This window comes from Podarcis erhardii (assembly GCF_964252035.2).
Source record: "Podarcis erhardii genome assembly, chromosome: 3".
Lineage (NCBI taxonomy): Eukaryota > Metazoa > Chordata > Lepidosauria > Squamata > Lacertidae > Podarcis > Podarcis erhardii.
The window spans coordinates 54,177,343-54,205,229 of NC_138507.1; the positions used below are offsets into that span (position 1 = coordinate 54,177,343).

General features: G+C 40.6%; 1 protein-coding gene across 1 annotated transcript in view; it reads left to right on the plus strand.

Annotated features, from left to right (window-relative positions):
• Positions 1-27,887, plus strand: part of LOC309339079 (dermatan-sulfate epimerase) — a 145,950-nt gene that overhangs the window by 70,485 nt on the left and 47,578 nt on the right. The window contains exons 9-12 of the mRNA XM_081856941.1: positions 11,539-11,657; positions 12,516-12,674; positions 16,441-16,609; positions 20,942-21,037. Of these exons, the coding sequence (XP_081713067.1) occupies positions 11,539-11,657; positions 12,516-12,674; positions 16,441-16,609; positions 20,942-21,037 (543 nt within the window). The remainder of the gene's footprint in view (positions 1-11,538; positions 11,658-12,515; positions 12,675-16,440; positions 16,610-20,941; positions 21,038-27,887) is intronic.

The window sequence follows — 27,887 nt, forward strand, 5'->3', positions numbered from 1 at the left end:
ATTAGGGTTGTAGTTCAGCAACATCTGAAGGGCCAGAGTTTAGCAACCCCTGATAGAAAACAATACAAATGTATTTAAATTAACTTGCAAACTAACATCAAGTTGGTATAGAAATAAGCTGCACTACTTCCCTTTTCTGTGGGGTGAGAAGATTAGCTTGTTTACCTCTCAATCCAACACAAGCAATGAGGAGTTCATTCATCATTCCCAACAAATATTTTGGTTAAATGAACAGGATGATTTAAAGAGTATGGGAAATGACTGCTGTAATGCATAAACCATTTCAAGTGTTGGATAACTAGACGTCAGAATTGGAACTGTTGCTTAAATTCATTAAGTTGGACACTGGACTCAGTGCTTCCAAAAGACGCCTCAGATTTCTTCTTTTACTTTTGTTTAGATTCAGGAAGCAAATGCTAAAGGTCAAAAACCTCAGAATGCATGACAGTTCATTTTCATGTTTGACACTTGTTTCATCAAAACAAAACAAATTCCTTCCAGTAGCACCTTAAAGACCAACTAAGTCAGTTCTTGGTATGAGCTTTCGTGTGCATGCACACGAAAGCTCATACCAAGAACTGACTTAGTTGGTCTTTAAGGTGCTACTGGAAGGAATTTGTTTTGTTTTGACTATGGCAGACCAACACGGCTACCTATCTGTAACTTGTTTCATCAGTTTTTCCTTGTAGAGTTGGTCACCAGTATAGGATTAGCGTAAATTCTGATGCACTTGGCCTTGTGCTTTCCCCCTCAAAGTACCAATATTTTTTTCTCTCTAAGTTGATTCTTCATCATATTTAACTGATTATTCATAAGATAGGGCCATCATAATTTACAGAGTCTTCCATGTGGTATTAAAGCTCCTTCACACTTCTTACATGGATATCATTGCTATGTAGGAAATTGTATCTGTATTTTGCACAAACTTGTATACAGTGAAATCAGGCATATTTATTTCTGACTTATTGACTGATGAGTAATTTCTGTTAATCATTTTTCTATAAACTACCAGAGGTGATGTACAAATATGAAATGTAGCATAATAGTGAACACTCAAGTTGATAAAATTAAAACCAGAAGACAATGAAGTTAAGAATCCATTAGAAAAGGCTTTCCACTTAGTCATTCCAGGAATTACATTAGAAAACTAGTTCTGTTCCAGAAGGTTAAATATAGCATTTAAAGCACATTATACAAAACTTAGCAGTATTATACATATCTAAGGCTAACTAATATGTTTAGAATAGTATGTATTGGAGAACTATGGTAGAAGAAGCTGGTTTTCTCTGCACATTTTGGTGGAACTGTTGTACTATAGAGACATTCTGAACAAATATAAATACGAAATTTATTCAGTTAATTTCTATCATTACAGACACATGGAGCATTGTAATCTGTAGTATGTTAATGGCTGAAAAAATAATGGCTTCTCTGAAGTGAAAAAAACAAAAACTACCATTGATGGCATTATGCAATACTCATGAATAAAAGCACAGCTACTGTTCATAAACGTTTAGGAAAGGAAAATGCTATGCAATTATTTATAGCTCTCAGATCTCCCATTCCTGCATACCTGCTTGCCTGTCAACTTTTCAGCATGGTTGGAAAAGTTGGCTGTGGGTTTCCACAGAAAAAAGAATATATGCACATATGATAAGGGATATAAAGCATACTTGCAAATGTCAAACATGGCAATATCTGTGAAGGAATTCATTTTGTGTGTAGCATTCCTGAATGACTACTTTGTCCAATCCAAAATTGTATTTTGGAGAGTGATTAGTGTGGGTGAGTAAATATCCTCGGGAGATTTCACCCCTCCCATACCCAAGAATCTCCTGAGGTCTCTGCTGATTCTACAGAGAGGAGGAGCAATGTACTGCTCTCTACTTAATTAGTCAAGTGAGTGAATCAGTCTGTGTGAGAGAGAGTCAGTCAGTGTGTTGGAGAGAGAGTGAGTGCAAGAGATCGTGTTTAGAGATAAGGTTGCTGCTAAGAGCAGCTGCAGGCACTCAAAGTAGCATTGATTTATGCTCAGAATATTTAGCTCTGTATATAGTTTTGTATCATAGTTGTAGTTACAGAATAAAAGGAAGATACTCTACAGAGCTGCTCTCCGAGTGGTTTATACTCTGCAAGACTCTGCAAAACGCTGCTGCGCAACGACTGTATTATTGAGACAGTGAATCCGGTGCTCTCAGCTCCAAGCTGTGAGTCCACAGCACTGTGACCTGTTCCTGTGGGAAAGGAGGTCTCTGGCAGTGCTACCCAGCTCGCCTAGCCCAGTCGGGGCTGTAGTGCATGAGTCCAGTTGGTACACTGGCTCAAGGGCGATGCTGACACAAACCATCTGCAACCCATAGACCCTAGATCAAAGTAGAGCAGCAGTAGCTTATCGATGTCTTGTCTTGATATTGAAAAGAAGCTTTACTGCAGCACTTGAGCTCTTAGTGTCAATGCATTAATTATATAAATCATTCTGTCAGGGACTTGAATTCACTTAGTTAGATTAATGCAAAGATTGGTTAGGTTTAACTAGAAAAAAGTTACTGTTTATTTATTGAAAACCTTTAAGGCAGTCATTCTCAGGAATTTTATTGGCATGCTTTAAGTAATCTGAACACATAGAAAATGCTGGGAATTTGGAGCAGTCATTCCAGGCCTGATCCTCTGCACTGTAGCAGTGCAGCCCTATTTTTGCACAATAGCACAGGAAGTGATCGGACCATGACAAGGGAGGAGCTTGCACATGTTGCTGCATGGCGAATTTCTGTCTGTTGGAATTACCAGATGACTCTAACAACCATGTAGGACGATAGTCATGAGTAGCCTCTGACCATTTGCTTAGGGCTACTCCTCTGCAGCAGCGTGGAAATCCATGCAGTATTAACACTGCTGAGACTGGGGTGCTGCTGTAGAGCTGGAGGATTCCTGCATCAGCCACAAGTACGCACAGGGGTCAGCAACCTTTTTCAGCCGTGGGCCAGTCCACCGTTCCTCAGACCATGTGGTGGGCCGGACCATGGGGGGGGGAGAGAACGAATTCCTATGCCCCACAAATAAAACCCAGAGATGCATTTTAAATAAAAGGACACATTCTACTCATGCAAAAACATGCTGATTCCCAGACCACCCTTGAGAAGGCAATTGGGCCTCATCTGGCCCACGGGCCTTAGGTTGCCTACCCCAGCACTAGAGAGTGCCCTGGCCACCTCAGATATCTTGACATGAGAGGGCTGTGAGTGAACCAAGCTGATTGGGGTAAGAGTGGTGGGTGAAAAAATGTGACAGCATTGAACTTGGACAGGAGTGATGTCACTGTTGAGCCTGGCAATGAGGGCAACACAGATAGGCCAGGGAGGAGTGAGAAGCAGCCACAGCATCACAGAAGCAAATGAGTTGCAGGTGCAGGAATCAATGGGTAGACTCAGGGCTCAGGAGGGAAGTTGGCTCCTAGGCACAACCCATTGAGCCCCCTGGGAAAGCTGGGAGAGGGACAAATGAAGGCAATTAGGACATTTCCAGTAGCAGGCTGGGCTTTTTCTAGCCACCAGCATATTCCCAGGATTTGCAAGGCTGAGAAGCATCTGCAAGGGAGTATGTTGTGGATAAAGTGTACAGGGTGTGTAGGGAACTGAGCTTGCTGATAAAGCCCCTTTTCAATTTTTCTGGTCTCTGTTCTAGTACTTTTCTTTTCAGAGGATGAGGAATTTACTCTCATCATTTGCCAGCCTTCCATATTCTATTGCACAATGGACTCTTTTTAGCTTCATTTTGTTCCAGCTTATTTTTATTTTGCTATTTATTTAGTTATTAATTTTTTATACTGCCCTTTGTCCAAGGATCACAGGGCTGTTTAAAATATGAAAACACAAACATACATAACATAGTAACAAACAAAAACAATAACCCTTCACACACACACACACACACACACACACACACACACACACAGTTTAAAAGGCCATAAATTGTTTGATGTTAAAAAGCAATCTTGAAGATGTAAGTTCCTATGCTTAGTAACAAATAATTGGTTTTTAAAATTAGAAGCCATATAATTCTGGTGGAGTATTGTTTGTCAACCTCCAAAGTAATAAGGAAAACTGACCTCTGGGTGGGTCACTGAGTATCCATCTGTAGAACTTGAAAAGGCAGCTGCTTTACATTTTTGTATTATATTCAGGGCCTAAGATCCCCATTCAGAAATCTAAACACTGAAAGTACTGGGCAAAGCTTCCACCGTGAAGACACAGGGAACCTGTCCATCTGCTCTGCTTTGATATTAAATGCTGCATTTGGCATTAAAGCGATATGGAAGCTATGCAAAATCCATTTCAAAGGAAACCAGTGCTGCTTCCTCCAGAGAGTAGACAGACATAATATTCCTTTTGTTGAGGGTTGAAAAGGTTTTCAGTGCATCTGGCCAAATGCACCTAAAATAAACGTTCCACTGCGGAAATAATGGACTTCCCAGCTGAAGATGCTGCACTATCAAATATCCATTTTAATAAATTTCAGGATTTGTTTAGAAATCAGATTACATTAATGTTAGTAACAAAGTGTACTATGTTAATGAATGAATGTGAACTCTTCAGGAGCTCCAATTCTAGTGCCACATACACATAACACTTTCAAACCTTTTAGTACCCTAGGGCAATATCTATATCTATATCTGTATCTGTATCTATAATCTATATCTATATCTCTATCTATCTACCTATCTACCTATCTACCTATCTACCTATCTACCTATCTACCTATCTACCTATCTACCTATCTACCTATCTATCTCTCATCTATTTATCTATCTCTCTTATCTCTATTGCACGGGAAATCAGATCAGGGCTCTGTGGAAAGCAGTTTATTCCTTTCCCCCATGCCATAAGCCCAATTTTAAAAAACCCTTTCCAGAATTCTATTTGCTATTGAAGGAAATTATTAATAGGGCCATGGGAAATAGCTGGTTTGGGGGATGAAATTTTTGTATGGCCATAAAAACATAGCATGAGGAGAGTTTACCCCCCACACACACACTTGCACTGCAGTCTTGATACTTGATTCCCATGCCTGCTGTTTTGCCTTTGTTTTGTTTTCAATACACTTTAAATGTATCCATGCATTTAGCATAATGTATCACTTGCCCCAAATATATACATAGAGCAAACCTAGGTTTGTTGCTCTGCCGTATGTGATACGATCCTTAGCAAATCCTTGGCGTGTGTGTCTGCGCGCAGAATAGTTACGTGACTGGGAAGGTAGCTAATGACATCATCTACTTCCTACCAAAGTAGTTGGCAATGGGAATGTTGTGTCAAAATGAACAGATTTAGTAGTATGCTGAAAAATATGCTAAAGATTTGCCAGTCAGCCCAAACTGCTTATTATAGAAGTACGGCAGGAAATGAGTATTTATGTTGCTGTTGTTGTTTTTAAAAACCCTAATGGATATGGAAAAAATAGTATGTGAGGTGATAGTGAGGACACATTCTTTCACTAAAAAATAAAATAAAATTATGAGGACAAAATTTGATAGCATTTGGGAACTCCTTTTTTTTTTTTTTTAAAGAAGCAAGTCTTCCCCCCTGCTTTCCTTATTGCAGTTTACTGTAAATATTAGATGATCTGACATAGTTCCTAAAACACAATTACATCATTTTTACAGCTAGTAGTGGGATTTGTGAAACGAGACTTGGAGCAATTAATGAGAGAACTAAAAATGAAGGGTTTTGCGTACTACATTCCTTGCAGATTCAAGCTTGGCAGCAACTGCCAAAAAGCTTCCTTTAGACATAGTTTCCATGCAGCTATGCATGCTGGTTTTCATTAAAAGCTTCACTGTTCATTTGTGTGTTCTTTAAAAAAAAGAAGCTCAGGTTGTTGGGTTGTTTTTTTTACTAGGGTTAGTCCTTAAAATAAACTGTTTTTCACAGGAAACACATTCTGCTTTTTATTACCGTTAATATCAAGACAGTTATTTTAAGCATGTTATAATTAGTTCTAAGACTTTCTGGTGATTAATGTAACCCGTAAGACAGAGCATCATATTTCGGCAATGATCTAAGTATAGGGATTAGGAAAGGTTAAACTGTTGCCTATAACTCACAGTGGTTGTCTTCTATACTAGTCTACTGAGGAACAACGCCAAACTGATTTTGACTGAACCCACAGTTAACCTGTAGTGTGTAGACTGACTATATCTGGGAACTAAAGGCTAGATCCATGCTCCTGTGTTGGACTGGTTTAGTGTGGTTTGTGAGCTGCTAAAGAATTAATAATAATAATAATAGTTCAGACTAAAATAAGTTTGTAAAATGTGAGAAAGAATTCATTTTGCAAAGCAAGGTAGCTAAATTGAGTGATATTCAAACCATTAGGTTGGATCCAGGCTTAATAATGCTTAGAGTAGACCCAGTGTACTCATGATTCAACCCTTATTCTAGATCAGGCATCCTCAAACTCGGACCTCCAGCTGTTTTGGGACTACAACTCCCATCATCCCTAGCTAACAGGACTAGTGGTCAGGGATGATGGGAATTGTAGTCCCAAAACATCTGGAGAGCCGAGTTACCTGTTCTAGATTCAACTGTCATATTCAATTAGTCATCCAAGCTATGTGAAAAGAGGAAGTTACTCAAATCCATTCAGTTTCACATCTTCATTGACAGCCACACTTGGAGCTTCGTTTCGGTATGGGATGTGGAACCTGTGGCCCTCCAGATACTGTTTGATTCCCAACTCTTATCAGCCCTATCCAGCACTGCCAATGGTCAGGGATGATGTGAATTGCTGTCTAGTCTGGAAGGCCACAAGGTTCTACAACCCTTGTTTTTGCATTCATACACAGTGTTAACCATAGTTAAAGAAGGTAGGCATTATATTAAGCATTATGTCTGCACAGGGCCACAAAGTTTACACAAAATAGTTTTCTCTTTCTGCCTTTCTCCCCTGCGGATGTGCCCACGCAAATTTGTCAGTACATTCATGGGTAGCTTTTTCCGGGTACCAGCTTGTGCTCGTTTGTAGAAACTTGAGCTATTTCAGTTTTAGGCCTCTGAAATTTAATAATAATAATAATAATAATAATAATAATAATAATAATAATAATTTATTATTTATACCCCGCCCATCTGGCTGGGCCTCCCCAGCCACTCTGGGCGGCTTCCAAAAGAATATTAAAATACTATGATACATCAAACATTAAAAGCATCCCTAAACAGGGCTGCCTTCAGATGTCTTCTAAAAGTCTGGTAGTTGTTGTTGTTCTCTTTGACATCTGGTGGGAGGGCATTCCACAGGGAGGGCGCCACTACCGAGAAGGCCCTCTGCCTGGTTCCCTCATGTTTCCTAGCCACTCTAGTAGGTGGTGCTTGATGGCATGTATTTGGGCTGTGTGCTGCCCCCACCCCTCAAATGCTGCTTCCCTGTGCACCATGCATTCTGTTAACCAGATGTCTGTTGTGGGCATGTGCATGGGTATTTGTTTACCTGTGGGCATGCATCTTTTTTTAAAAAAAGTTTTTATTCTTTCGAAATACAAGTTTTTTAAACATACCAGACTTGCACAAAATACTGAGGAGGAGGAGGAGGTGGAGGAGGAGGAGGAGGAGGAGGAGGAGGAGGAGGAGGAAGAAGAAGAAGAAGAAGAAGAAGAAGAAGAAGAAGAAGAAGAAGAAACAACTGTTTGCTACATATTATAGGACTGCTATATATTGCTGTATTTCTTTGGGCATTTCACTTGGAAATGTTCCTCTTCCACTAGGCCTTTGGCTGATTAATATTCTACAGCCTTTTAAATGTGTCTGTGGGAAGGGGAGGTTATTGTTTTGCTGCATCGTTTCATTTTATTTATTTTCATGTTTTTATCCTGTATTTTATAATGTGAAACGCACTGAGATGTTATGATGAAGGATGGTATATAAATCTAATAAATAAAAAAAATAAATAAAAAACTAAAATAAAATAAAATAAAATAATTTATTATTTGTACCCTGCCCATCTGGCTGGGTTTCCCCAGCCACTCTGGGCGGCTTCCAACAAAAATTAAAATACATTAAAATGTCACACATTAAAAACTTCCCTAAACAGGGCTGCCTTCAGATGTCTTCTAAATGTCAGGTAGTTGTTTATCGCTTTGACATCTGATGGGAGAGCATTCCACAAGCACCACTACCGAGAAGGCCCTCTGCCTGGTTCCCTGTAGCTTTGCTTCTCGCAGTGAGTGAAACACTAGAAGGTCCTCGGTGCTGGACCTCAGTGTCCGGGCAGAATGATGCAGGTGGAGACGCTCCTTCAGGTATACTGGGCCGAGGCCATTTAGGGCTTTATAGGTCAGCACCAACACTTTGAATTGTGCTTGGAAACGTTATGTGATCTCGGCGGCCGCTCCCAGTCAACAGTCTAGCTGCCGCATTCTGGATTAATTGTAGTTTCCGGGTCATCTTCAAAGGTAGCCCCACATAGAGTGCATTGCAGTAGTCCAAGTGAGAGATAACTAGAGCATGCACCACTCTGGCAAGACAGTGTGCGGGCAGGTAGGGTCTCAGCCTGCGTACCAGATGGAGCTGGTAGACAGCTGCCCTGGAGTCCAAAATGATTCCCAGGCTGCACACCTGCTCCTTCAGGGGCACAGTTATCCCATTCAGGACCAGAGAGTCCTCCACACCAGCCCGCCCCCTTTCCCCCCAAGAACAGTACTTCTGTCTTGGCAGGATTCAACCTCAGTCCATTAGCCTCAATCCATTAACCACCATCCAGAAGAAGAAGAAGAGGAAGAAGAGGAAGAAGAAGAAGGTGTGTCTGCAGGCCAGAAAACATAAAGGCTGTTATGCGTGTGCATGCAGGTATTAGTTTACCAGTGCATGGGCATCTTTAATTCTATTTTTGAAATATAAGTTTTTTATCTACAAGATTTGCACATGAGAGCAGTCAAAAGTTTCTGGTACCAGTATTCTAAAAGTCCTAGGTTGTATAGAAACTAATGAATATAACTGCGGGCTTTTACAGATGGTCACTGTGATTTGACATGGGCAGGAGGACAAATCAGCATTTTAAGGAATTGTTTTATTATAAAACCTTTGAAGAAACTGCATATAATAACATTCTATTTTTATGGACATGCCATCCTTTTGAAATATGAGGTTTAACTGTCTGCTCTGCTATCTTAAAGTGTGTGTTTGGCAGCCCTTTTCAACAAAATAACAATAGCAAGGCAACAATTGTCTTTCTTATTAACTTTGTTGAACTTTGTTGTTTCCTACAACAAAGTGTTTTAAAATAGAATTATATTAATAGAACAAAGAAGAACCATCAGAAGGAACCAATGCTTTTGAACCAAACTAAGAAATAAACCAAGAAATGATGAGTTAAGAATAACACAACTTTCTTTGTCCGTATTACTGATGATTTGCTAATGCGAAAAAGCACAAAAGGAAAAGAGTCTTTCTGCATGAATAAAAGACAATAAAGCATCTGTTCTAACTTTGAATTTCCTTTTTTTTTGTCCAAGTTATGAAACATCTCAAATAAATATTTTGTCTACAACTAATCTTTTATCATTAAAAAAAAGAAGCTACTGTGTAAATGAATTCTTAGTTGAACCCACTTTTGGCCACTCTTGTGAAAGCATTAACACAGACCACATGTTGGAAACCTGGCATGCCCCTGAAGGGAATTGAAACCATTTCATTTTTTCTTCCTTGTACACAGTGTAAATGTGAAAGTGCTTGTGAAGCAGATTGTTAAGACTAGAAGGGAGATCATCTACCTATTGCCTGGTGGAATGGATTCTGTGCCAGGGTATACTTTGTGTGAATAAGAACTTGATAGTGCATTCCTACATATGTATATGCAGAAATTTCTCCCAGTTAATTCCTTGAGACTTACTTCTAGGCAAGTGTGTATATGATTGCAGCCTGAATTTGTGCTTTTAGTTTAGCGTTTGTATTGCTAAGCCAGAAGCATAGGAAGTAGTCTGACAAAAGCAGAACACATGATTCCCCACCTAGAGTACAACTGTGCAATTTATAGAACCTGCACAGATCCCTCATCTGCCAAATAGCTTCAAACCCCTGTTATTCTTGGCTCCATATCTGACACATCTCAGGCCTGTTCTATGGATGTGCTCTTGGGAGAGCATCCACCTACAGACTTATATTGTAAGATACACAATACAAAAATGAGGCTGCCACTCACGGCAAGTTGCAGCTTGCAGCATTGTTACCTGAAAAAATAAAGTGTTTGGAAGCATTCTTAACATGAATGGTTTCTAGTCTTGTTTTGTATTCATGTGTATCTGTTAGCTCCACAGAGTGGCCTACCTAATAATTTTGTCATTATAATGAGCAGATAACATCTGAGTGATAATTCTCTATTAATGCATTGTTTAAACCTAGTGCCCCTTTGGGTTGAGCTATGTGAAGCTGCAGCATGGAGGAAGAAGGGCCCTTATTGTCCTAGTAGGCTGCTACTTGATTCTTCCCCTCCAGCCAATCTTTTAGTTCCTCCTGACGTGGCTCCATGGGTCTCCCTCCATAGCTGTGTCTGCCTGTTAGTCTGCACATCTGCCCTCCAGGCTCTCTGATTGCCCTGCTGCCTTCCCATTCTGCCCTTCTCTCCCCCCCCCCAATCTTGTCAGTCCTTTCCCTCTAGTCCATTTTGCCACTGCTTTGACTAATTGAACATGAACCTGCTACAACTTAGCTAGTCCTTCCATTGCTCCAACCTGGCAATAGTCCCAGACGTGCTATTGGCTTTCATCTTTTTCTCTTTGCGTGTGCACTTGCTGTAACCCAGTACTAACCTCTTGCATGATGTTTCGTAAAGGACAAAATACAAATAACTACCATGTAGAGTTTATCCTCTTTCAAAAAAGAAAGAAAGAAAGAAAGAAAAACTGCTGGTTCCTTCACTGACCAATCTTCATGTAATATCACAAGCTTCTGCATGAGCCATTTACATTTTGGGAAAATATCATCATACAGCAGTCCTTATTTTGTTTTCAATGAAGAATTTTTAAAAAGGCAATGGCTCAAGCAGAACAAAGGGTCTCTCTGAGATAAATTGCACAATTGGCCAAGTTGTTGAGGTTGTGGGCAGTGGCGGAGCTACCTGCTCTGGCACTGGGAGTGGCATACATCCAGGGGAGTGGCTGGCACGTGCCCCAGGGGGCATGGCACAAGTTGGAGGGGTGTGCAGCAAGCGGCGCATGTCCCAGGGTGTGAGTGGTGAGCGTCCCGGGGGTGTGTGGCAAGCACCAAGTGTCCTGGGGGGCAGGGGCAGCCACGGTTTCACCCTCCCGGGATGATACCTGGGGGTGGGCCGCTCCCCTCCCCTCGCCTCACCTTCATCCTTCAGTGGTTGTTGGTGACTCCCAACAACGGGAAGCAATGAGGAAAGGCATTGTGTTGGTTACGATGTATAAATCACTCAGTAACAGTCCCAAAGCTATGCCTGGTCGATGTTTCTTTGTAGCAATTGTTCCAGAAGAGTGGTTGGTTTCATTGTGTCTTTGCTAAAAGGGGTAAATTTGCTTTGTTCCTTCAGAGAATGACGAGGAACAAGAGGCCCTCTTATCCTTGGACAAACCTGGCTGGTACTCCCAAGGTAATGCAACCCATTTGTATGAGTTGCTGAAGAAGATGACTGGCAAACTAGAACCAAAGGTATTTAGACAAACAAAGATTAAGTAAAATAACAGGCCATCGTTTTGTGCAGCTGCTTTCTCAACTTCAGCCTGAATTCAGGGTATTAGTGCAACTGATCAACTTTTCGGAGGCAGCAGAGTTGATAACTTACAACAGTGGTAGCAGTGTAATATATGAGCAGGAGCAGGAGACAAAAAGAAAATTTTACCATACATCTTGACTCTGCCATTGATTATCAGGCAGATAATGTAGTGCTAACTAGCAATACAGCAATATTTGTGGCCAGGTAAAAAACAACCCAGAGACATGTGTGACATTCAACTTAAATAACCTTTGAAAACAAGCTTGGCTTTTTTTTTCTTATGAGTGAAACTGGGGAATGTTTTATACCAAACCTTTAAACTTTGGTGGGCCAAAGAAAATTGCCTTTCAGACTGTATGCTGACCATCTGCAAGATTAGCTGGTAGCATGATATGACAATTAACAGTGTTTGTTCTTTATTCTATATTTTTCTGGGACTTTAATTGCATAAAATCTCTACAAAGCCCACCTGGGCATGTAAAGAGGAAAACCTGGGATTGATGTGACTTGTTTTTCCAATAAAATTTCACATATAAGCTTCCCTTATCCTAATTTAGTGACTAATTTCCCTCTGCCTGAAGCTCCAGAAATGCCAGTAGCCATTGCCAAACTCTCCTGTACCATGTAGAAGCCACATTATAACAATCTACTGTGGGGTGGGAATGGGAGCAGGGTGGAGAGAAATATCTATTGCACTTCAATGCCTTTTATTTGGCTGTTTTGGAACTCTTCTGTGCTTCATTGTGCCTTTTCACTGCATGCAGAATGCAACTGTCTTGCTGCTTCACTTTCAGGTTGTTTACTTTGGGGACAGCATGCACTCAGATATTTTCTCAGCCCATCACTATAGTAACTGGGAGACTGTCCTCATCTTAGAGGAGCTTCAAGGGGACCCTGCTATGGTGCCTACAGAGACGGAGTCCGAACCCTTGGAGAAGAAAGGAAAGTATGAGGTAAGGATGCTAAATATCCAGGTTCCATGTAATCCCAGCCCCACCTATAATAAATACAAAACATCATAACTTTATGATCTGTGCATGCATTCAGATATAAGTACAGCAGAATTCTGTGACAATACTAAACTTAGGTAGGTAGCCGTGTTGGTCTTATTCAGTCGAAATAATTTTAATTTTAAAAAAAATTAAAAAATTAAAAATAGCCTAGTAGCACCTTAGAGACCAACTAAGTTTGTTCTAGGTATGAGCTTTCAAAAGTGCCTAAAAATGCACATTCCAAAGCACATCCCACTTAAAACAATGCAATGCATGTTGGTGGTGTCTGTGTTCAGTTGTGCTTCCATACGTGTTTGGATATGCATCGGATTTATGTATTTTACATACATATCTCCTTAGCTCCTTTAGCTGAAAACCCATGTTTCAGCTCACAAACATTTATTTGGCCAGAAATGATAACCCCCAGTACAAATTAATGTGTTTCCCATTTTCTTTGTTTTTGTCGATCACTGCTACATTTATAGTTGTACTAATCTTCACCAAGAAAAATATCCCATTGTTTTTCCTCTTGATCGTTATTAAATCTGTCAATATATTCACCTTCACTGGGTGCACAATCCACCAGGAAATTCTATTAGAGAAGCTGTATGGCAATTAACTAGAAACGAAGTATCTATGGGGTCCCTTTGGGGACGGAAGGCACTCTGATCCAGTAGAGTGTTCCATCAGCAGAACAGGAGGAGAGGTGATTTTCGCCATTCCCCTTCTCCCGGCAGGTCAACAAATCTGCTCCAGAGGATTGTGGGGTATGGATAAAAATGAGAAACTGGGGAGGGGAGAGGGGAGAGGGGAGAGAACCACCTTCCTTCCATTATGCTGATGGAAGCCTTTTGCCAGCAGAGGGCCACTGCTGGAAAGAACCCTGGACTTTTCATTTCGATGGAATTTGTGCATCACAATTCCCTGGTGGATTGCCAAGAAGTTGCCATCATTAATTTGAAGTATGAGCAGAAAAACAATGTTCTTCATTAGGAACACAGGAAGCTTCTATCAAGATAGACCCTTAGCCCATTTAGCTCAGTATTGTCCACACTGACCAGCAGTAGCTCTCCTGGGAGTCAGGAAGGAGTTTCTCCCAGGCATACCAGGAGAGATGAAGGATTAAATTTAGGCCTTTGTGCATGCGAAGCTGATGCACTTCCTCTGAGCAACAGTCGTCACCCAGTATGGAATGTTGCGTTGACCATACTTGCAAGCACAAATAAGCACTAATCAGAATAATAGAATTGTAGATTTGGGACCTCAAGGGTCACCTAGTTCAACTCCCGGCAATGCACAAATCTTTTGCCCAACATGGGGATCTAAACCATGACACAGTACATATGCCCCTATATAGTGACAGTAAAATTAAAAGGAAACCATTTAAAAAAGTTTTTATGTTGTTGATCTGTTACAAGAATCTTAATGATTTAAGGTACAGAGGGCATGAATAAGGAGACAGTGTGGTTCCTACTCATCCATTAATTTTACTGAATGGCCTTGAGTCTATTCCCTCGACCTTGGTTCTTCATCTATGTTAGGGATAATTACATACCTCATCTTATATTGCAATAAATAAAATAAAAGATTATGAAGCTCTTGATACATTGAAAGTGCTACTAAATTGTGATTGATGGTAATACTATTAATAATAATAGCGCTATTTGCCTTTTGTGTCATGCAGGTTTTTTTTGTTTTTGAATAGTGTAGAATAGCACATCAAAGTCAAAAGAGGGAGGAAATGTGTTGAAACGGCAGTTTCCTTCCTGTGTTTGGCAAAGCCAAGGAAAAAGACAAATACACCCTTAAAAAAAGAAATTTATTCCCCAGCTGTACACTGCAACAGAAACCCCACAAAAATAAAAATAAGAGGTTCTTCATGTAGGTCAGGCTGCTAACACTTTTTAAAAACCGCACGTGTATTCATATTTTCAGAATACTCAGAACAAAAGTTACCACCAGGGAGAGGGGTTTTCTCCTGTGCCTTCATGAGGGTGTTGGTAGTTGCTTCTAACCAAACAAAGGGAGGGGTGGCAGTTTTAGGAATGTGCTCCAAGGGAATTAGTTTGGTGTCCATTTCCTGGATTTTGCACTCTAATCTCTGTCCTGCATGGTCTGTCCTTAAAGACCTTTAGTTCAGCCAGGCAGCTTCTGTAATTACCCCAGAGGCTTGTGTTGAATTCCTATATCTACCACCAGTGACAGCAAGCAAGCAGAGGAGAAGCCAATTGGGTTGATCAAAGTGTTCAAAGCTGAATGGGGCTAGGATAGGTCAGGGGTGTTAGTTCATTATACTCCTTTTCACAGGAGAGCAGCCCATAACAGTTACATCCCTGCAAGGGAATATACCAATTAGCAAGACCAATTAGCAAAGGGATTTCCTTTTGTCTCCTATACACAGTTTTGGGGTTATTTTAAAATTATCCCAATCAACCTCCCCTGTTTAATCTTGAGTGAGGGAAGTACAAAAATCAGCCAGTGGAAGTGTCAGGTAGAAACAGCTGGCGTCACATTTGATTATGATGCTCCCAATTTTCATTTACTTAAAATATTAATTTCTCGCCTTTCAGAGTAACTTACTTTGAGGCAGCTTCTAATGAAATATAGACATACGACTGAAACTCTAATAACCAGTCATTAATAAGACAAACAAGAAAAAAACCACTAAAATGTAACCAAATGCAACAACAAAAGCAGACCAGTAATTACACACCCACACATATTTTTAGAAGAAAGCCACCCCACCCCACCCAAAAAAGTGAAATTTTGGTCTTTACAGATACATGCAGTATGATGGTCTGGCAGAATCCAGTTTGCAAATAGCTCCAAAGCTGTGGGGGTTCTGCAGCGGGGGTGGGGGGCGGACCCTTTGCCTCATAGCCACTAATGCTGTTCGACTTTATGATATAGCTTGATCTGCCTAAAATTTTATAACTACCTCAGTACTCTCACCTTGATGTATATGACTAGACTCCCTGCACGTATTTCTGCACTTCGCTCACAATTAGCTAACCTAGAAAGACGTGAAATAGGTAAATAGATTAACTACTGTCTGGAAGGTCCAGTGAGGGCTGTGGTAAGTTCCATGTGTGTAGGAACTTCTCTTCTACGAAAAAACTCTGACCATGGAACCCTTTCCATTATAGAAGGGAACAGAAAGCTGTCCTGCATGGAAGGTGCAGGTGGTGCTAAGCCGTATTTTACAGGAACTACTGGTTCAAATACATACTGCAAGCTTTCAGTTTCCAGGGTGGGGAACCTTGTTCAACCTGAAAGCCACATTTTCACGGCAACTTTTCAAGAGTCACACGCTGGTGGTGGGCAGAGCCAGAGGCAAAAACGAGGGGAACAATAGGTGTGACTCTTACCTTTGTCCAACATGCTACACACTAGCCATGCAAGAGTCAGGGGTTTCTACACCGACACCTGCAAGCTTGGGGATTTAGCACAAAACAAAGTAAATCCTCCCCATAGTGATTGCTTTTCTTTTAAATTTCCTTGGGTGTTCAGAGAACCAAAGAATTACTACCATGAGGATTTATTAGTTGCATTGCATTCATTTAGCTCAAGGGCTTATGCCTTTGCAATTTGGAGCATTTCTTGTAGCTTCTGCACCAAAGTTGGCAACCACTTCATTTCAGAATGATTCTATACGGAAATTCCATGCATGTATGCATTAGAGCACATGTGGGACTTGTATTTATATCCATGTTTGTTTATGTTTCAGGGACACCATCCAAAAGCTCTTCCTTCTGTTTCTAAACAGTGGGGTTCTTTCTTTGTGGATACCATTTCAGGAAAGGAAGATACAGAGGAAACGTTAGTAACTACGTGGTCCTGCAAATGTGTTAGTGCTTATAGCACCATCACAATCCCAAGTATTGAAGCAATAGCAGGTAAGAATGAATAATCTTGAGAGTTATTTCCAATACTTAAAGGTAAAGGGACCCCTGACCGTTAAGTCCAGTCGCGGATGACTCTGGGGTTGCGTGCCCATCTCGCTCTATAGGCTGAGGGAGCCGGCGTTTGTCTGCAGACAACTTCTGTGGCCAGCATGGCAAAGCCACTTCTGGCGAACCAGCGCAGCGCATAGAAACGTCGTTTACCTTCCCACTGGAGTGGTACCTATTTATCTACTTGCACTTTGACGTGCTTTCGAACTGCTAGGCTGGCAGGAGCAGGGACCAAGCAACAGGAGCTGAGCCCATCGCAGGGATTCAAACCGCCGACCTTCTGATTGGGCAAGCCCTAGGCTCTGTGGTTTAGACCACAACGCCAGTTGCTGCAATAGTATAGACCAACAATGATTCTTTCCCCTTTTGAAGAAGAGCTTATAAAAAAAATAAGGTGTAGATAAGGTCTTTTTCTTTTTTTAAAAAATGTTAAAGTGACTTCCAAAAGGAAGGACCACCAGCAGTAGAAAATAAAAACATTTTATTTTAATTTACTTCACTTCCAAATTAGAGCTGTCATGTCATGTAGCTTAGATGATATCCCATCTTTTGAGAATCTTCTTCTTTTTCCTGTGCAATAAAATCAAATCCAGGATAAGTCTTCTTAAGTTTAGAAATCAAATTTTGTTCAAACCTAGAAACATAACAAGTCCTGGTTGTCTTCATGATAACTTACCAAACAATCCTGACCATGCTTACTCAGAAGTAGCACTGCAATCTAAGCCCCCTTTCTGCTGGGCACAACAACATAAGAGTAGCCCTGTTGAATCAGCTGAGTGGCCCATCTAGTCACAGTGACCACCCAAGCAGTGGCGTAGCGTGGGTTGTCAGCACCCGGGGCAAGGCAAGTAATTTGCGCCCCCTAACCCATGGATTTGCGCCCCCAACCCGTGGATTTGCGCCCCCTAACCCGTGGATTTGCCCTAACCCCAGATGTTGCGCCCGGTGCGGCCGGCCCCCCCTGCACCCCCCACGCTACGCCACTGCACCCAAGGAACTTCTGCCAAGGCCCCAAACTGAACCCCTATGTTGCTGTTCCAGCTTGTAAGAAATTGATTGTAAAGAGATGCTGGTTCAAGAGCTGCCAAAACAGGAACTGCCCCCAACACACACGAGCTCTTTACCCTGCTAGTTTTATTTGCAAACAACCTCCAAGCTGTTGCTGTTGTTTAACTTAGAGAAATGCAAAAAGCATTTCGATGTTCAGTAAGCACAAGAGGCTGGAGCTGGGGCCCCTTCCGTCTACTGACAAACTTGCAAACCATTAAAACAGATTAATATCACAAGCTGTTCTGTCAAAATTGAATACCTAGAAACAAAACGGTGGTTAATCAGACATTCAAGGAAGTAACTCATCAGATAATTATAATCTAATCCAAATGGAAGAGATAACCCAGAAATGTAAATCCTTTATGAGATGTACTTGGAGCTCCATAGAATATTAAGACCAAGTAATCTCTCTAATCTCCTCAAATAAGAAGGGTTTCTTCGCAAATAATTGTAGCCAAAGACAAAAGCATATTATCTCCCCCCCCCCCGAAGAAATGTCCAGACAAATGCTGTCTCAGATTGACCAATAATAACAAAATATATGTTTTCATTCTGATTACCTGGTACTCTGTCTCTTGAGAAATGGAAGATAAAAAGTAAACTAAGAATGCAGTTTTCCACATGTAAAATTTTAAAAAGTTTCATATTGTTTATGATTTAAACATCAGTTTCACAGGTAAGATGCAAATTGGGAGAATATGTAAAAGTTGCTTTAAAACAAGCAGTAGTGGCTATAACAGTCTCTGAATCCTGAAGGGAGTCAAAGCTCCTTGGCCTTTTCTGAGCTCCTTGTGCCCTTTCTTCTCCCCACATAGCATTACAGTTGGTGCATCCCAAGTTAGGAACCTCAGCTGCCCTTCCCCAGTGAAATGTCAAGAACTTTAAAGCTTGGTTGATACCCCTGACCAATGGAAGTACTATATAGGTGTTCAGGAGCAGGCAGGTGGCTATTCTCAGGATAGGGAACACCCTTACCTGAGAGAAGCTTGCCTGCCAAAAGAGACAGGACATTTTCCCATTTTTATTTATTTTAATTTAACTTAACTTACTTTTAAAATGCAATTCATTAATTTCTCTTAATTTAATTTGTAATTTAAATCTTTACAGTACTTCTTTTCATTATCCGTATCCTGCCATTAAAGATTCTTACAAGACACCTCACAAAAAGAATAACAAACAATAAAGATAGACAATTAAAAGACAGTAACATTGTGCTCATCTTAGGCTGGATTTTAGCTGCAGGTTGCAACATTCTAAACTCCCCCCCCCCAATGTTTTATTTGTAAGCCACCCTTATAGCCGTGACTAAATGTTTTAAATAAAACAAATATTCAGTGTTATCATGTGGGACTGACTTCCTGGATGGTGGACTCATCCTTGACAACAGTGTCTTGCAGTGGAAGTGTATTCCCCCCAGCCACTTTCCAGAAAAAACAGATCTTAACTGTGGCATTCAAATTGCCAAATGACTCTCCAAGTTCAGGCATGATCATTATGATCAGAAAAAGGTTAATTTGATCAGTATTTTCTTTCAGCAGTGAGCTTCTAGCGTTGGGTCTTCCAAAGACAAGATCGGACGTCTTCCCTCTCATAACAAAATTGAAACACTAGAATTTGCAGTAATAGAACAGCTTTTCTCACCTTTTCTCTAAACTAAAAAGCCCAGTTCTGGCCCCATGATCATATATGTGAAATCATGATAGTTTGCCCTATCATGCACACTTGCTCACACTGAATTGTTCTTGCCATTTACTGCCCATTCTCTCAGTTTGGAGAGGTCCTTTTGGAGCCCTTTGCCTGGAAGGTGAGCATACAGTCACCCTTGAAAGTGGTCGAGTGCAGCCCACATGTTGGGGGATCAGTGGTTATTTGCAAGCAGCACTCTTCAGTCCAGTGGGGAATAGTAATACTGATTTAAGTGTAACCAGTCAATGAAAGAAAAGGTATATGGACAAAACACAGGCAACATTAAAAGAGATTGTGCAGGGAGGGAGGGTGGATGATAATGAACTACTGAGCCCCATCAGTGGAGGCTCTGTAAAAGTGCTTCCATTTAAACAACAGGGCTTGCTCTATCCCACAAAATGCTTTCATGGGCGGAACAAATGCCCTAACGTGATGCTGAAATCCTCCCTGAATATTTATCTCCCCGTATTGGATAGATTCCTATCCAATCAGGGTACAAAACCTTATGACAGAAGAAGTGAAACCTATTAATGTATAGCATTCAGTAAATCATATTCCTATGAAGTTAGCTTGGAATCAGAGAGTGAAATGCCTAACTTTATGCATTTAGTGTGATATGTAACCTTTCTTGCAAGAATGCAAGTTACCTTTAATGTGTTGACATTAGTTATCTAAAGGAGAATTTTATGCCACGGTAAGCATCCCTTTAGGTATACAATTACATTAGGTTTTGTATGTAATCACATTTGAAATCTGTCCCTGTCTAACATTCCAGAAGGTGCTCCCTAGACACTGTTTAAGGGCACATTACAAAAGCACTTAAAAAACTTTCCCACAGTATCAACCTAACTAATAACAGCATTTTTATCTTTGTACATGGTTCCTACCCCCCTATTTCCAGAGTGGTAAGCTTGTATCTGTTGCACCAATAGCAACAAAGAGTCTAGTACTCAAAATACTTTGCACATTATTGCTTTTCCATATTGTCATAAAAATAAAGAGATTACAAAGCCACAATTATAAAATGCATCATATTGTTCTTACTTTTATTCACATTAAATGGTGGGTTCAAAATAGAGTTTTTCTCTTTTTTTGCTTTGAAATGCTAGCATGTATAGTTTCTTTATTATTGCTGAACCTTTACTTTTATTCACATTAAATGGTGGGTACAAAATAGAGTTTTTCTCTCTTTTTTTGCTTTGAAATGCTAGCATGTGTAGTTTCTTTATTATTGCTGAAGCTTTACATGCTTTACAAAGGAGAAAATAGGTTTATTTATACAAGTTTCACACATGAAAACCTTTTCTTTTAAACAATGTATGGCATTCCTGGTGGATAAGCCAACGACCATTATCATACTCAAGCATATGAACTCTATGTGCCATATATATAATCATATGATTAAATGCTTGCAATAATAAGCACACAGATGAAGAGCTTAAAGAAGAAAAATACTGCTCTTCCTAGCTTAAAAGAGATTTCTTAGATGCGATGTAAGCTGCATACCTGATCAAGAAATGGTCTGTTTGTTTCTTGCAGATTTACCACTGGATTATAGATTCACCAGATTTTCTTCAAATACCTCAATAACTGCTGGTTACTATCCTAAACCTCCAAGATCATTATTATCAAGTGGTGAGCTAATGGCAAGCAAATAAATGTAAGGAAAAGAAAATCCAGATGCCTTTATATGGTGTTAATGAATATGTCAGATGCTAATTGAGAAGCTTACCAATGAAATCTGAACAATACATTTTTTAAAACCCCAAACAGATCCAAAAAGAAATTAAGTGTTTTCTGTTTGCCATAATAGATGAGTAATGAGTGTGGGTCTATAATGTTTTCTAATTTTTCCTGTTCAGAATTTGCTGCTGTCTTTTCAGTTCATGATGCGATAATAAACACTTTGAAACTTCCATCCATCACAGTTATTTTTGTACATACAGATCATATACCTTTCCCATGGTACAGGAGCATACACTTGCCCTCAACCATGCACACACCTTCTGTAGCAATATGAGACACAAGAAAGCTCTGTGCATATACAGACCTTCAATGAAGGTCCAACTAGCAGGATAAGTACTCAAAAAAGGAAGGCATGTGTGTGAATAAGGCTGTTATACGTAGGATTCAAGGATCATGGTAGGGAGGATACACAGCCACTCCTCCACAATGGGGAGGGACTCTGATTCCTGGTAATAACTGCCCATAATTTCACAATCTAAATAAGCTTCAGTGCTTTAATGTTTGGTCCCATTAATTTAAATTTAAACCCAAGGACTGGAAGTAGTTCCATATTGACTCAAAGGACATAGACTCAGATTGCAAGTTTGTCAGTACACCGTTTTGTCAGCCAAAGAAACCATGATATGCCAGATTGCAAGCAGCCTGTTGTGGACTAGTTCACCTTTGGAAAGGATGATCTGCTGTAATAATAATCACAAGTCCAAGGATCTGGTTGTATAAACTTGAAATAATAACTTCTAAAATCTTCCCATGTGCTTTGGCAATGCTCATCTGTATGAAGTTCAGAATAAAGTTTATTTATTCCTGAGAAGCTCTGGATTCTATTACAAAAACTCTGTAGGAAAAAAGGAAGGTGAAACACATATTCCTGAAAGCACAATAAAAAAATATTCAGTGATCATTAATCTTGCTGATTCATTACTGATGATTGTCCATTATTCAAAGGATACAAAATAAAGACTAAGATTCATAGCAACGGCTTGATTTTCTCCACTTTGAGATCCTGTTATGCTCTGACAGAAGTGGGTTGAGCCTTGGTGTGTGCTGAAGTCATTGACTTGAAATTGCTTCACTGTGTCCAAGCCCACACTGTTTCTTGCATGCAAGCATTTTATCAGATGTGCTGCCAGAAAGCCTTGCAAGGACAACAGCAGTCTAGTTAAATGCCTGGTCTTCTGAACTAGGGTTGCTATGTCACAACCTGAAGAATGTGAGTGTAGCTTTAAATTCCCCCAGCATAGCAGGAGAAGAGGGAGCCACATCATCTGCTGGCCTGGCTCTTGTTCACCCACTCACTCACCTGCCATGTGGCAGGGCCAGATGTTACACCTGCTGCCTCAGCTCCCTGTTACACAGCAGTTTCAAAGGTCAAGGGAGAAATCTCTGGATGGCAGTCTACCAAACCTAATCTGAACATCCATCAGTAGATGTATGGGAAATGCACCCAGAAGACAAAATGTATCGAGCAGTTAATGATCTGACGCGGAGCCCTTCCTGCCTCTGTTCCTTCCCTCTCCCTCGCTCTTGTTAAGTTTTTTGATGTTGTGAGAACAGTCTTAGATGTTGTGAGAACGTTGGGAAGAGGTGAAGCCCCCCCTCCCCTGCTGCCTCATCAGTAGAGGATAGTGCTGGGTACCTTCTTTGATGTTGGACATTGTTTTAAGAAAGTGAGGCATTGGGAGGGGGTAGCTAATGGATGATCTGCACATAAACAGTCTTGAAGGCCCAACAGGCTATCTATAAAAATGGACGGTTTGGGCAGTTTCTTTGACGCTTGTGCATGGACTGATCGGCCCCAGGGCCGTGCAAACTGAGGCTACCTGGGGAAGTCGCTTCACCGCTTCTTGAGAGCTTCCAAGTGGCAGATTGAAGTGCTTGCTTGGGATGTATACATTGCTTGCTGTTTTAGAATAAAATCTTTACTCTTCTCACTTACTTGTGTATTTTGTATCACTTCTGAATCTCATTTTAAAAGAACCACCTTGCCTTTGGCAAGACAGCAGGTTGCACAACAAATGAAACAACATTTTTGTTGTTTGCTCCATACATGGAAAAATAACACATGCATCTCATTGCCAATGTGGAAATGATATGATAGGGAGGTCTGCACATGTTCTGCTTGTAGCATCCCTGTTAAAGGTGTAGCACCACTGCCGGGAGAAAATGCAGCAGCTTCCAAAGATAAGGCATGACTTGGGAGATCAGTAACCAGATATCCTGATGTCTTTCTACTAAAAAAAAAAAAAAAGCCTCAGGTGTTCCAGTTTAGATGGGCACTGTGGTATGGGGACATACATTTCTTATGAGAACCTCCTGCTTCAGAGACTGCTTGTGTGTTTCCCATCCATAACTGATAGCTCTGGGGAGGAGGGGTTTGCATTAGGAAGCTAGCACAGTATGAAACTTTTCTCTCTCCACGTTGCAGGCCTGATCCCTGTGCACGTGTGCATACCCGCACCAACCCACCCAGAACTTAATTTAGGAAAGGGCCCAAAATATGGAGAGATCCAGACAGGGGTCTGCTGCATCATGTGTAGTTTGTCCTTCAGCCCACATCTCAACTCACCCTTCAGCATACTTTCAAGTCATGAAAATTACTCTAAAGCTGGCACATCAACCTACTGCTTATCACATCAGACAAAAAAAGGGCTTACTCCTGAATAGATTTGGTGTAAAGAAATATAAATGAAGCCTCTCCTGAGTCAGTAGAATATAAGTAAATTTATAGCCTAATATCTTCCCTGGGTACAGAACCAGAAAGAATTTGCACATCATCATTCTGCTGTCTCTTAGCTCTTAGGTAGCCTTCTAATTACAGCAAAGTGTTGTGGGGACACCTGTTTGTATAACTGAAATAAGACCTGAATTACCATCACATGACCAAGGAATTCAGATGTGAAGTCTTCCATTATAAATTACTCAACCCTTGAGCCATTTACCTGCTGGTAATAAATTGCTCTTGTGAGTCAGTGAAACATCAGAATGCAGATGTCAGGTCTTAAGGGGCCAAAGAGGTAAGACAGAAAAATCCATTTCAATGTGGGATTCTGTTTTATGTATTACTTATGGAGAAAAGAGTATACAATAACAAAACAAAATTATTAAAAACGGAATAGGAAAACAAAAATTAACTCCCAGAAGTCCAATAGCCTTTGGTTTTCTCCTTGTGATTCAAAACTTTGCTGTTATACAATGGTTAAAATATACCAGTTCCTAAGCAAACTGTCCTAAGTACTAAAAAAAAGTCTGCTTACAGTATGCCTATAAAGTGGTACAAGTTACATGGAAATCTGGTCAGGATATTATGGGTGCCTTATAGCATTTCTTTAACAAATGCTCCAGTGCAAGGCTACCAGGGTGGTTGTGAGACTTTCAGAAACCTGAACAGATGTCATTATGCACAGAGACAATCATCTGAAGCTCTGTCAGCGCTAGAACAAAAGCATTTTCAACAGAATCATGCTGAAGGTCTTCCTGCTGTTTCTAGTTGAAGTTCAAACCTAGGTCTCCCGACAAGTGAATTCCACATATTACATGTTGCTGGAGAGATGGAAACCAGGCTAACCACTTCTAAACATTTTCATGGTTTAGGTTGCCTGGTCAAATGAAAGGGTAGAACACCCAAAATGACCACGGCACAAATGGGATATAAAAGCCCACAATGGTGCCATAATAGATCATCTCATGCTTTTAAGCTGTATTAAGCTAGTCAGCCTTGCACACTTCAGAATTATGGTTTGGGAAAATAAGAAAATAAGACTCCTTGGTCTGTTAGGGGAAAAGAAAAAGGGTTGTCTTCACAGAGATATTTAGATGTCTTGAATCTATATCTGAATCTGTTTATCTGTGTATGTGTATATTAAATATTCGGGCTGTGCAATTATCAAGGCAAAAGTTTTGTCTACAACAAAATATATCAAGGCCAGACTTGAACAGCTCAAAACATACTCTGCCAATTTTGTCTGCTGGTTAAAGAACAACTTCCATTATTAAAACTTCAATCCTGTACCCACCTCCCTTGGAGTAAGTCCTATTGAACTCAGTGGAATTTACTTCTGAGCAGGGAGAGGGGATAAATTCAAGTCAGTTCTCATTTAAACTCATTATATAGTAAAGATTGCTTGGGGGGGAATGTGTGTATTGGGGAAAGTTGCATACAAAATTGTGTATACTAGGAGAAATCCACACTAAAATTCTAAGGAACATTTGTGAGGGCTTTTTAAAAACTGCAAACTGATGTGGAAATGTGCAGATCAGAACTTAAGACTGGAAATATGAGAAATATAGAAAACCGAAATTGACATTCACTTTTGAGTATTCTGTTAATTTAAGTATATATATATCCGAGACAATTAATTTATTCTTCTCTCTGAGGTTGTTCAGTATATGTTGAATTCAAAGAAGAAGCAAGCAACTCTGCAGACCCCAGACAAAAGGAGATCTTACAGTGATATATCTGAAGTTAAATAAGAGCCCCTAATTATTCTGAGTCTCTTCTCTTTCAAGACACTTCAGCCTTTTGACTGCTAAACAGATCAGGGGCCAAAGTGAGTTATATTATTTCAGAAGATGTGTATATAAACAAAGCTCTGTGAGGAGCCACACCGTGTGTATATCTGTGTTCTAACAGAAGTTGCTGGCATGCCGTTTTGCTGGGGAGCTCTTACAAACCAGTGTGCAGCTGCCACAGGAAATGTAATCTCATTGCGTCAGTGAAGTGCTGATAGATACTGTACTACTTTTTAAAGCTTTCCTGCCCCTCTGGACCATCAACAGATTTCAAAACATTGTGGCCGAGAGTTCTATGTCACACCCCAGAGTTGTCTTTCTGAAATCTTAGAAAAACCCTTAGGGCCCCTCCAGACATCCTGTTTATTGTGCTTTCATGGTTATTTGTGCTAATGATGCTATCTATTGGGGCAGTCACATGTGATCTCACTTTCTATATACTGTTTGTGCCTGCAAAGGTTTGGGGGCACCTCTCCCATGCAAACCTTCCTGGCTGCCAGGGGCACCAACTTGAATAAAATAATGGGGGAGGGGAGGTAAGTCCCTTCCCGCATAATCAATCACATGAGGTAGCGCTCACACACCATTTTAATGGCAATGCCCATGGTGACGGACAGAAGAGCCAAACCAGAGTCTGGTGATGGAGTCCCTCTGAAATTCCACCAGAGTGCTGGAGCCTCTCTCTGGTCGTCTACAGAATCAGCTAGCCACAGAGTGGGTAGGAACAGCACTTTGGGGGGAAGAATAAAAGGAGCAGTTTCTGAACGCGAGAGTTAGATAGGAGTTTGATTTGAGATGATAGGGCTGAGGTTCAGGTTATGAGATAGGGCTTGATTTAAGATGAGTGATAGGGTGTGCTTCAAATAGGTAAATGGTGCTTCTCCTGCAGTTTGCTTCCCCTCTTGTGATGCCAGTTCCAAGCTGGAAAGAGGTTTAAACTGATATTCCTTACCTCTTTCTCAGGATCTGTAGGACACAGTTGCTTTGGGAGGATAGGATAGAAAGGTTAAGTGGGAGAACCAGCTTTAGGAATTGTCAGCTCTGTCCTGTCAGCATCTCTCAGCTTTCCAATAGCTAGCAGCCAAAATGAAAGGAGTATAAAAACACTGAATGTGAGATAGCAGGAAGTTGCCTTAGAACGTTTTTCCTATTTAGTACCATAGAATGAGAATCTCAGAGGAAACAATGCTTAAGTACACACTTTTATCCAGACTATCACAGGCCAGCTGTTGAAACGTTATTCTTTCAGAATGGAGTTGGATCTTTTGCCAGAACTCCTTAACTGTTTTCATCTTCCTCCATTACTGAGCCTGCTGATGTGGCAGTTTACTCCTGCCTGTAAAATGTGCTGTGATATTTCGCTCCAACTGACTGACTGTTGGCCTCGGGCTTCGTTAGACTTTGTCGAGACAGAGCGGGAAAGGGGGTGGGAGAGAGAGAGAGCCAAAAAAAGAGAAAAAACCCAGAGGGAAATGTAAAACAGTGGGTTAAATTTCACAAGAAGAGGCCTCAAGGAAAACTTGCTACGGGCTTTCCTTGCACTTAACACTATTTTGGATCTACAGCAAGGCAGAATAAACTAAGCTGCAAGGAATAATGAAAGTATGAGGGGTATGCATGGTGAAAAAGTAGGCAGGACTTGGGGGTTTTAGGTCACAATGCAACTATGAGCTTGAATCACACACACACACAGAGAGAGAGAAGACTGAAAAGTATAAGGCAACTTACTTGCATTTACAGCTCTATAAATTGAGGTGATGATTTTATAGGCAACAAATGAAAGGAAAATATTTAGACATCCAGGCTGGATTACTGAAACATGTTGTATTTGGGGGCAGCCCCTGGTAATTATCTGGAAGCTTCAGCTGGTTCAGAAACAGCAACAGGATTAGGTCATGTCATACGAGTCTCGAAAGAGCTCTGCTGGACATCATCTTGTTCCAGACTCAATTCAAGGTGCTAGGTCCTAGCCTTTAAATACTTGCATTCGTGCATGAAAAGCAGACAATAGTGTTTCAACAAAGCACAAGGAAATAACTACAGGACAAATACTGTGGAGAAATAAGTGTGCATTTAGAATAGGAGGTAGGAAGTAGGGGAAGTAGAGTTATCAGTTATCAGTTAGCCTTCTCCCTCAGTTTTTGCTGCCTGGCATTTTCCTTTTAAAACTTGTGCAAGATGAAAACACGTATCCATTTGAGTTTCCAAAATCTACTATCTGAACCTTCAC